The sequence below is a fragment of the Aulonocara sp. 'chitande type north' Nkhata Bay genome, linkage group LG17 (assembly GCF_057382095.1).
Source record: "Aulonocara sp. 'chitande type north' Nkhata Bay isolate Kocher_YH1m ecotype deep benthic linkage group LG17, A_spYH_male_GT1.1, whole genome shotgun sequence".
Taxonomy (NCBI): domain Eukaryota; kingdom Metazoa; phylum Chordata; class Actinopteri; order Cichliformes; family Cichlidae; genus Aulonocara; species Aulonocara sp. 'chitande type north' Nkhata Bay.
Window position 1 is genome coordinate 37505217 of NC_141360.1, and position 12343 is coordinate 37517559.

Consider the following 12343-nt stretch of genomic DNA (forward strand, 5'->3'; position numbering starts at 1 on the left):
CAAAAGAGTCGGAAAATCAGAACAGGCCCTAAAACGCGGGTGTTCACTGTGTGTTCATCATCAATGTGTGTCTGTCTGTGATGCTGTTGTCATTCGTTTCAGGAAGCGGGAAGCCATTTTTTGGAAATATGCGGGCAAGCAGACAAACGCACACAAACCATCAATTTTGAGCAACTGTCTACAAGACAGTCAATAAGTGTAGTGACAAAAGTTTCTCTTTCATTTGTTTTCTGTTCAATCCTACAAAGACAAGGCCCCAAGAGAAGTCTGCAGAGTCTAGAGGATTGTCTGCAGCACAATAACAACTTTGCCTGCAAAAAGCTGAACACACACACACCTGGCAAGCACAAACACTGAGAACAGTTAAACTTAGCTGTAAAATATATTATAGAACAGTTATATTATAATGTGAACATATATATGCGCACACACTCTTAAATCAGAAACATTCTTCTCACGTGTTTCTCGTGACCTGTGACATTTTTAATTCCCTGCAGCAACATAAATCCAGTGAAGCACTGCCCTGCTTCTTACTCATCCACCCGACTGTCAATGCTCAGTCGGTGCTGCCACTCATCCAGACAGTCACATTTGTGCCAACATGACTCCCCCACCCAACCCAGATCCCTGACAACACACACACACATGGTCTCTGCCAACATGTCCATGCGTCACATGTTGAAACTGCTCCACATGCAAACGCACACACTTGTATACACACAAACACAAATCAGTACAGGGCAGCTACAAAGCAATGGGCTCAGACATTAGGTGCACTCTGCCAAATGAGGGACAGTGTGTGTGTGTGTGTGTGTGTGTGTGTGTGTGTGTGTGTGTGTGTGTGTGTGTGTGTGTGTGTGTGTGTTGAAGGTTAATGGACAGCTTAGTGGAGGTCAATCACACTGCAGCTGTATTACTGCTCGATAGGAGAGCAGGACACACACATGGGAGGATTTGACAAATATAGAGGAGACCCAAACACGACTATACATGTATTGTAAAATGAAATCACAGTGACAATTACTAATTCACATGACCAGTTAAAACATATCTGCCATCTGACCTAAATGATAAGCATCTCCGTCTCCAATTACGAAGGCACTGTGCAAAAAAACAAAAAACAAAAAAAAACCACAGTGCTAACACAAGTGATGGACTAGTGTTTTGTCTACACATAACGTAAAACTTAGCAAACAATCAGCAGCCAGGTCTTATAGAGCAACGGTCCAAAACCCCCAGGCCACAGACCCGTACCGGTCTGTGAGTCCGCGAGTTGAGGCTCGGGTGTGAAATTTATGGTTTTTAGGGTCCATCCATTCGCTTCCGCGTATCCGTTTCAGGGTCGTGGGGAGCGCTGGAGCCTATCCCAGCTGTCATAGGGCAAGAGGCAGGGTACACCCTGGACAGGCTGCCAGTCTATCACAGGGCTGACACATAGAGATTCACTCCCGTATTCACACCTAGTGGCAATTTGGATTATCCAATTAACCTATCCCCACAAGCTGCATGTCTTTGGACGGTGGGAGGAAGCCGGAGTACCCGGAGGGAACACACGCAAACACGGGGAGAACATGCAAGCTCCACACAGAAAGACCCCGGCCTGATCGTGGAATTGAACTCAGGACCTTTTTTCTGTGCGGCAGCAGTGCTAACCACCGTGTCACCGTGCTGCCCTTTCAAACTTATTATTTTTTAATTGTTTTTATCGTTAACTCTGTTTCCCTGGGTCTTTTCCTGTGTTATGAATAAATCTTGTATTTATCTATGAAAATATTGTTGGACATAAACTGGTCCATGGCGCAAAAAAGTTTGAGGACCGCTGTTATAGACTGATGACAAGTTTAGTTCAAATTGCCATCAATATGTACGGAGAAGAGGTACATTAAGTGCGTTTCTAGAGCCATCTGTCAAACATGGTGGATCTGTGATGGTTTGGGACTGCATTTCAGCCAGTGGTGGTGGGAATCTTATCAAAATTGACAGAATTATGAACATAGGAACATACAGTAAAAACACACAGTGGAACACCATCAGTCATGGATTGGCCTGCCCAGAGCCTGCACCTCGACACTGTTAAAGCAGTGTGGGATCATGTTGACAGAGAACAGAACAAAAGGCAGAAACATCCTTTGAATCTCCTTCAAGAAGCCCAGAGAACAAGAAAGCTTGTCTGAGAGTTCCGGCTGTGTATTTCCATTTATGTCTGCACAATTAATCACTGCACCAATTTGTAATTTCCCCAAAGTAAAGGAACAAATAAATGACCAAAGCCTTTTGCACCATCCTGTAAATGTAAATGTTTTAGAGTTAGTTGAAGGAAAGGGATGCAGAGAGCACAATCAGCTCGCCTTCTTTTAGAAAGCAGAAAACTCAAGAGCACTTATGCTCGAATCTGACAAATATTTTATTTAATTTGTAATCTACTTGTTTTTTTTCTTGTTTTTTTTTTTTAAGGAGATTTTAAGAAGACAGATGGGAGACTGACAGCGAGGCATAAATGCACGAGAGCTCTACGTGTCCTGCCAGTGGTGCAAAATGTAGCTCCTGCCTCTGTTAATCAGTCTACATAAACCTCATCTCTTCCTCTCTTCATTCTTAATGCATCAATCTACTCTTCCTCCCGTGGATCCTCCACTTCAGTAAACTCTGTCTTCCAAAAAAAAAAGACCAGGGGAAATATGCTTGGGGAATCCATTTGGGGAATTTAAATGAAATTGTTGGAGGGTTTTTTATACCAAGTCTCCTCTCTAAATTGATTTCTACTTAGAAGGAGCACATTATTCTAGAAGGAGACCAAAATAAACTGTCCCACTGCAAGCATGGCAGAAGTTGAACAAACAAAACTTTACTTTCTGTGTTTAAATGCTTGTTTTTCTGCATGTCCACATTTTTCTATAAACACAATGTGAGTTTTTCAGTGCTTCGTGGCAACATCTGAGGAATTTGGAAACCTCCAACTGAAAAATCAATGTAATACGCTGACTCACTGCCTATCAACTACAGATATCAAACCCTTCAATCATCAGGGATTCAATATTCTACTGATCCAAAATTCTACTGCATGATATTCATTATTAATTACCTACACAATCCTTTCCTCACATCTCTTTATTAACCTCTGACTGATGGAAGACTTGCTGTTGGAGGACAAATGCAATTGAGTTTGTCGTGATACTACGCTACGTGAGCACCAATAGTGCATTATAGTGTAATGAGGACAAGTACTGGTGTACATTCCCTGCAAACACAAACGCAGACAGCACAGGTCCTTAGTCAAAAAACCTTTGCTATATAACCGTTGAGCCACAGCCTGATGTTTTACAGGGCTTGTACTGCAGCTCCAGCAGACATGTGCTCCACTCTTTCAGCGACAGGAAGTTCTAAACAAGCAACATGGAAGGTAAGACTGATGACAGCCCAGCAGGTTCTGCAGGACTTTGACCTAAAAAAAAAAAAAAAATGGATGGCAGTATGTAGGCTGTGTATCAGTCAGCTGGCATTTAACCACTGTGTAAACACAAATGCAAAATTTATGGGTAATATTAACATCGTCCCATAGATTTATAGCATGTTATAAAGGAAATTAGTCCCCAAGAACATTGCTGCCACAGATGTGGTACTTCTGCTACTGAACCAGAACCTTTGGAGCCTGATGCCTGTAGACAGAATCCTGTCATTGCTTCATAAAATTGAGATCTTTGGAGTTTAGAGGTTAGATCTTCGAGCCATATCGAAACAGTTTTTGTAGACCATAAGTCCATAATGCCATTGCAACTGGGCACATGATTGGTTTTAGGTGGGTCACAGGTGACCAAGTACCAGCCACACATATGCCAGGACACAAATGTGTCTACTAGTACGTACTCAGCTCGGTTAGCTTCAGTTTTAGCTGTTTTCCATAACATTTGAGTACCACCTTGAACTGGGTGGGGTTGTTGTAGCAACGTGGCATGAAGGTTCCTTGACATCATTTGTATGTGACACACACACACACAACACAAGCGCCAAGCTACCATGGTATGGTGTTTCATTGCATGAAAACGTCTGCACCTCATGGTTGATTTGTATGTGCACGTTTTCCTTGTTGCCAGGTTTCTCATGACTTATCCAGCAACGTCACTCCCTGACAAATCAGAAGCATGCAGTCTGTTGATGTCACATTTTTGGCTAGACTCCGCTTGCTAGGAGCCCCAAGTCAAATAGGTACTAAAAAGTCCTGGTACCAGGTACTACCACCTAATGGAAAATCCTAAAAACCGAGTGGAGTTGAGTCAATTCGAGTAGGTGCTAGTGCAAAAGAGGCAAAAGATTTCCTGCATTATAGTAAGATGAGATCAGTGATGTTTAGGGCTGTTCGATATAACGATATATATCTTTTTTTTTTTTTTTTCCATTGTTTTGATGGTCACTGTAGAATTAATTTGTTAAAGTGCTCTCTCTCTTATATTTAAAATAACCACACTACGGACAGACAAGCGACTGTTTTTATGCATTGTCGTTAGCAACAACGATCGCGTGACTCCACCGTCCGCTTGTTTATTTTCCACATGAAACTTTCACAATAAAACTGAAGATCCTGTTGAGATCTTTCAAAATAAAATGAATTACATGAAATAGTATGCAGAGTGTTTACGGATGAGAGGCCAAAAAGAGCCATCAGCTTCGTCCATCAGTCAGAACACCTGACACCAGGTACATGACGACCAGCTGAAAACACTTCATGCAAGTCGAGATGCCTGAGATTCACAGAATTTACAGAAAATGCAACATTTTTGTGATATATATCGTTGTCGGGATGATAAATGTCTTTTATCGGGATATGAAATATTGCACAGCCCTCGTGATGTTGACTTCACCCCTCAGTAGTTTTAATATTGTGATCGAATGGTGCAATCCATAACTGGAAAAGACACAACACGGCAGATTAGCAAATAGCATTACGTTTTATTCATGACTAATGAGAGCACATCTTTAAAGATTTGGAGCAGAGAACGTGCAAAATGCATATTTCACCTCAAATATTAGACATATACAACTCAACATTTTTCATGTCCTGGTCATGAATCTATTAACTAAAAGCAACTCGCCCTGTCTCGTTAGTTAATATTAGCATGGCTCTCACTTTTGAATGAGGCAGAATGGAACAAAATGTTCTAGCGAGCTGAAGTGCCCGTAAGGTTGATCGTAAGTTAGCCCCAAATGAAGAAAAGCACTGCTTTCTCCTTCTTTTAAGCACTATAATTACATGTAGTGTAGTAAAGTTTAACATAACCTGTAAATCTGTCCCCTCTCCCACCGCCTTGATATATCTCATATAACCCTTTAGCCTTATCAATATTTCCACAGCCAGTTAGTTTTCTCCTCTCCCGCCACTTCACATTTAACAGCCACACTCCATTAACAAATGTACATATTGCCACAGGCTGACATTCTTTCACAAAGCAGGAAAGCCATTTAATTTCTTTCTCCTTCAGGCTCAGACACCAAATGCTCTTTAAACAAATGAAATAAGATGGTATTATTTCTGAAATAATAGGAAGTTTAACTGGATGCCACGGGCAACCTGTGGAGCATCTTGCAAATAGTGAAGGGAGGTAGAGGGAGCTATCCAGTGAGGCTAGAAATTGGCCCTCTCTTTTGTAGCCTGGTTTCAAGATTTTGTTTGCCTGATTCTTCATTTCCACTGCGGTTAATAACAGGCAAGACAGTTATGGACGATTTCTGTGATGTGGTGGTAAATGCAGCCCGTTGGGGGAGCATTAGCGAGCTCTGACTGCAGTGGGAAAACTTGTTTCTCGCTTTTGTCAAGTAAAGAAGAGTGCAGCTCAAGCATGCCTGCTGGAGGGGAAGAGGAAAAAAAAAATCAAATAAGTTAGTGCACGCTGGTGAGCAGGAGAAGGGCACAAGGGACGCCACTGGAGTGAAGTTTTATTAGGTGCCTTAGCCAAGTTTATGGAATACAGCGTGGGCTGTGAGTCTCACTGTCTGTGTGTGTGTGTGTGTGTGTGTGTGTGTGTGTGTGTGTGTGTGTGTGTGTGTGTGTGTGTGTGTGTGTGTGTGTGTGTGTGTGTGTGTACCAGACAGAGAATAGATTTTTTGAGGCTGATCCCTCCTATCTATTTCTTCATTGGATCATACCACAGGCAGGACAGAAAAAGCAGTCAAGTGTTATGACACCTCAGACGATATTAGTGCTTCTGACACTTTGCACACTTTTTTACTTTCATCCAAACCTTAGATTTAACCCTGGGACAGTTCACCCCTCAAGAGGCTACAAGATCTGGTTTTCTACAAGACCTTGAGAGGTGAAGTAGAGATCCATTCATAAGCGTAAACAGTTGGGGGGGGGGGGGGGGGGGGGGGGGGTGCTTTGAGTCTAATGTCGACATCCTTTGCTCACACCGACATCTATTTAAGAAACAAATGGAAAAACTTAAGAAATAATAAGCATGTGACTTCCTGGATTCGGTTGTATTTTATTACAAATTCTTCCACTGCTAGGTAATTGTCAATCTGATTGTTTGTTAGAACTATTGCAAATGAATATGAGTAAGTTTGCTGAGATATAACAAGCTACAACCTATGGTGCTGAAAATGATGCTAAAAACAATAAGTGCAGTTTCTTCAATGACCATTTGAGGCAGACTGATACCATAGACTAGCATGGTAAAATGCACAACAGCCACAAAACTCACGTTTATGTGCTGTTAAATAAAGCAGTTCTGGCCACTGTAGTTAATTTCTCCATTTATAAAGACTACTCGGTACTTATTTTTTGAATAAGTCACAAATTTGGATTTAGCAAGAATAATTTTGAAGGAAACAGGTTATCTGGGGTGATTTGTGACTGAAGGATAGCAGCAAAAGTGAAAACATGGTAGTAATACCTGCCACGGTTATAGGGTTTGGACACAGTGACACAGACAAAAATGGAGGCTGAGCTGATGATTTTCATTGGCGGTGAGCAGAATGGAAAGGACTAAAAAAAATGAGTAGATCAGAGAGACAGCTCAGGTTACGTAGTTTGGCGACACACTAAGAGAGGCAAGGGGGAGACTGTTTTATATATGTGCAGTGGAGGGGTCTACTGGACAAAGGATGTTTTTTTTTTTTTTTGGCCTGTCCCGTTTGGCTCTTTTGCCCTCAGAATTGTTGTCTAAAGGCAAAGAAAGATGCCCAACGGATTTACTTTACCAAACTGACCATCCCAGCCTTGCCGTAATGGTCCATTTGATTCACCTTTTATTGTTTATTTTATTTTCACTTACTGAATACGGGACAGACTTGACTGGGGGAAAGAAGGGGAGAAAGAAAGAGGGAGCTGCCAGACAGAAGGAAAAGAGGAAAAACCTCAGAGAAGATTCATGAATGAAATGAAGGAGAGGGTTGGTGTGACAGCAGATAGGGACAGGGTGAGATAGAAGCAGATGATCTGCTATGGAAACCCCTAAAGGGAGGAGCCAAAAGAAGAAGCCAAAGATAAAGTTAGGGGTGCGCTCGCTTTGACAAGTGTTGCAACACTGGAGGCTGTAACTGGCAGCAGGCTGCTTGGCCTGGCTTCTGTTTGTTTTGAGCCTCTGCTTTGGACCTCTCTGTCGTGTTTCTGGAGCTGGTGCATTTTGGAGCACTTTGATGGAATTACCAAACAAATAAAACAGCACTAATTAGCACTAATTAGCACTACGTACGCACGCAGCTCCACATACATCTCACTTTGATTTTAAGTGGGCTGGACAAGTGAAGCTCTCCTTTCTGTCAGTGGAAAGAACTTTACCTACACACTTAATCCCTTGTGCTTATATGATAATGTAAGAAAAAGAAATGCGATTTTAACATTGCATCGGTTTTTCCACATGACAAAGAAATGGTGCTGTGGTAAATGAAAGAAATCTTTCAGCATCTGAGCTTAAATTGTAAGGAATAAATATGTAAAATTACAGAAAAACAAAATCCTGTTAGCCCATTGTCCAGATGTTCCTGTAATTATAAAAACAGAAAGTTTCTGTTAGAAAATGCCCCTTTTTTGAGGACCCACTGTAAAAAACAGAAAGTCAACTGTGGAATAAAAATAAACTTTTTCTGTTATTTAATTGTTTATAACACATAATTATTTTGGTGTAGAATAAACGGCCATGGGGGAGGTCTACATTAGCAGGAAAAGTTGCAAAACCTATTAAAATACAGTGATAAAATGAATGCCTACTTTCACATCTTTCACAGTATCCTGTGGGCCAGATTGAAGTCTTTGTCCTTGGACCTCAACACATTTTGCCTAACTTATAAAGGATCAACTGTTGGAGACACAATCTCTGGGAGTATTGCATCATTAAAGACATTCAATGTAAAAACCTTGGCCAAAGCAAAATATAGTGCATTAAACATTATAGTTCATATTGCTGATGACTTAACACTTTATCCTTTCTTCACCCTTCAAAACAAAAAACCACGATGTTACAAAAATCAATGCCAAGTCCAGAGATGTATGAATAATCTTACTTTACCAATAACCATCTTTTATATACAGCCATGAGAAAAGATACTGACTGTGACTAAGCGAGAACCTGCTTTTCTTCAGTGTCACAGCAATCCAAACACAGTCATATATATTTTAGCAGGAAGAACCTGATGTAGCAATTTGGTGCCAATTTGAAAAAAATGTAATTAGATTTTTCTGTTACAGCTGTCAAACCATAAGGCACTGAGTGCTGTGTAACAGGGGCAGGAGAACTTGTGGAGGAGGGATCATTTCTACAGCATCCAGCAACAGTTTCTCTTTTCCATTTAATTTCTCCAACTCTTCAACCTTTTCAGTTTTGAATCCTTCATGTTCTGTTTTTTTTTTTATAATATATTTCCTTGCCATCCACACAATCCCCACCTCTGCTAGCTCTATCTTTTTCTCCCCAGGGAAGCAGAGGTGGTGCAATCATTGTTTAAACACACCACAGGGCAGTTGTTCTTTGCACGCCCAAACTTTGCTGCAGTCTATATATATCTATGTATCTATGTATATATATATATATATATATATATATATATATATACATACAGACACACATACAGCTTGTATGCATGCATGTTTACACTGTGCATGGAGACACAGAAAGATGCTAATTCAATAAATTAACTCTGCGGTACCTTAGTACACTAAAAGTCCTGAGATGCCCCCCTCCTCTCTTCTGTCTGACTGCCTGCATTACAGTCATTGCTGTGCACCTTCATACAGTGTTATGAGCCTTTACATCAGTTGAGTACCAAACAAAGCGGCCATTAATGGTTAAAGCACCCAGTTGGTAACCTCCCAATACCAAAAAAAAAACCAACTCACAAACAGGCACACACACACACACACACACATATACACGCACGCGTGCGCACACACACACCTTTAATGACATCTTTTCTGCGGCACATTAACTATTGTGCGGTAATTAATGGGAAAGTCATGGTGTTCAAAAAGCCAGTCTTCTCTCTGCAGACTAGAAGCTGTTCACCACAACAATGGCTTAATGAGTAAACACACCGTGCGTCTCATGAATAAATTATTTGTGCCTTGCAATTAATTTTCCCTATTGAAGCTTGGAGAAAAAAAAAGCAGGACTGCTACCAGTCTTCATAAATCAAAAAAAGGGAGGGGTTAGGGAGAAAGAACATGACAGGAACTTTGAGCGTGTGTGTGTGTGTGTGTGTGTGTGTGTGTGTGTGTGTGTGTGTGTGTGTGTGATCATCTGTAATGCGTTGATCTGTGTGTGCACACTGGCTCATATTTGATTAATCTTTTTCCTCCTCTGCTTGGTCGTGAGGTTACGCATGTCTGAGTGCGTTTGTTGTATTTGTGTAAATGTGTTTTTATGTTTTACAGAAATTTGTGTTTTAAAGCATTCTTGGGATCTAAATATAATATTTAATATTTAATGTAATAAAGGTAGACCACTTGTGTGTATAGCCAAAAAATAAATAAATAAACTTACTGAGAGAAGTTTCCATGCAATCGGTCGGACCTGTCGAGGGATTCCGGACCAGCTGAGTTTCCGCAGCTCATCTGGAAAACAAACACACAAGAGGCTCTTTTTACACACCATTCTCTGAAATATGATATACACCATCCTGTATACTACTTAATATCTAAGGTTTAGGCATTAAAACATATTAACAGTGCATTCCAAACTGAAGTCACTGATGGATTTTATTAAATAATTAACCTCATACAATGAGCAGTTAATAGAAAAGCTAATCTCTTCTTGTTATTTGACCCAACCTGTCATCAGGCTTGTCAACATGTTGACAATCCAACCACTGCAACTTGTTATGTTATGAGACAATGTTACCTAATGGGAAGGCTAACTTGTCAGGGTATTTTTTCATTACCAAAAATAAACACTGCTTTGCATTGGGAGTTTATATTTACTGCTTCAGGGGGCAGAGCAGATCATCAACTAATCAGAGGGTTGGTGGTTCGATTTCTGGCTGCTCCAATCTACTAGATACTGATACTGAACCCCGAGTTGTTCCCACTGGGTTCATCGGCGTGTGAATGCTAGATAGAAAGCCCAGAGGCGTTAAAGCCCACTCACATCCTGGGCCTTCTGACCTCAGGAAATCACATGATAGGGTGGGGCTAGGTTTCACAATGAGTTCAGTCGAAACCTTGGCTGATTGGGATCTACACCCGTTTTGGGTGATCGTGGCTCAAGAGTTTGTCTTGTAATCGGAAGGTTGCCGGTTCGAGCTCCGGCTCCGACAGTCTCGGTCGTTGTGTCCTTGGGCAAGACACTTCACCCGTTGCCTACTGGTGGTGGTCAGAGGGCCCGGTGACGCCAGTGTCCGGCAGCCTCGCCTCTGTCAGTGCGCCCCAGGGCGGCTGTGGCTACAATGTAGCTTGCCATCACCAGTGTGTGAATGTGTGTGTGTGTGTGTATGGGTGGATGACTGAATGTGTAAAGCGCTTTGGGGTCCTTAGGGACTGGTAAAGCGCTATACAAATACAAGCCATTTACCATTTCACACCTTGACTCATGGGATTAGGTAGAGGATCATTTGGGGGTCCATTGTCCCTCTTCGGGGACACTCCCATAGGGCTTAAATCTGGGACTCTGTACCATTTCACCTTAGAACTGAAGAAGCTTCTCGGATGAGAAGTGAAGCATCTTCAAGCAACTTAAAGAAGTCCAGATGCTTTTCTATCAAACCTTCTTAGACTACATAGAAAACACTCAGAAGTATGAAAAGGGGCTTGTGTGAATGATATAAAGCACTTTGAGTACTCAAGTAGAGTAGAAAAGGCGCTAAATAAAAATCACTTAATTACACAGTGAGCTGACACTGGTAGCATCTCCTCCATCAAATTACCAGCGACAAGCTTTAGCGATGCTAAAAGCAATTTTGTGGTTTTCTTCCTCAGTGGGCCTCACCATCAGTGTGCTTAGCTTGCAGGCGTTTCTTCAAAATGTAAAGCAGAGCTCCTTAGCCACACATTTTCTATCACTCTTGCCACAAATAATAAAAGAGCATAAGCTAGCTGGCATTAACATGCACAAAGACACAGCTCTGGCCCTGGATGGGTGTGTATTCCACTAGTATACAGCTGCATGCCAAGAAGTCAGAGACAAACAATGTATAATGTCTCAAGGAAGGAACTGTGGTAATACTGTCACTCTGACAGATTGGTCATTTGAAAAAAGTAGGTAAATAAGTGATTACTGGTATTGTAAATTAAATGCCTTCGATTATTCACTACAGGAAAAAAGTACTCAGTGCTTGCGTTTAATGTGTTACAACCAGCACTGGTTCCAACTCATACTCGATCATCTGTACGTGAATGGTCAGACTAAACATATCTTTGAACATGGCCTTTATTTTGATCTCAGCTATATGCCTGTGAAGCATCATGGCTCTATCTTGTATAGTTTAACTGAACTGACAAAAAAATTCACAGAAAATAAGGCTTAGTGCTAAGTGTTAGCCGGGCCGGACCTTCTTTTTCCCTCTGTGACACAACCACAGACACAGTGTGAGAGGATGTGTGAGTGTGGGAATCAGCTATGACTCGAGAAAAAGCACTTTGTCGTGTGGTATTTAGAAACCACTGTCTTCTGGCGGGCAAAGTGTCACTTTGAATTTCCCTGAACCAAAAAGAGGTCATGTTCATAAACAGAACTAAAGCTATTGTTTGGAGCGCCACTTTTGTGTTCGAGGCACAAACTTAATCCTACTCGTGCCATAAGGTCTCCACCCACTACATTAGAAAACGTGTCATTTGTCACCTAATTCTGACCCATATTGGGCATCCTTTTGTCCTCTGATGTAGTTGTCATATCAAAAACGTTCATCTAATATTTCAGTA

General features: G+C 41.4%; 1 protein-coding gene across 3 annotated transcripts in view; it reads right to left on the reverse strand.

The window, feature by feature from the left end:
* tbc1d22a (TBC1 domain family, member 22a) overlaps window positions 1–12343 on the reverse strand; it is a 164953-nt gene that overhangs the window by 115160 nt on the left and 37450 nt on the right. For all 3 annotated transcript variants that reach the window (XM_086268938.1, XM_086268939.1, XM_086268937.1), the window contains exon 6: window positions 9972–10042. In XM_086268938.1, coding sequence (XP_086125064.1) covers window positions 9972–10042 — 71 coding nt within the window. The remainder of the gene's footprint in view (window positions 1–9971; window positions 10043–12343) is intronic.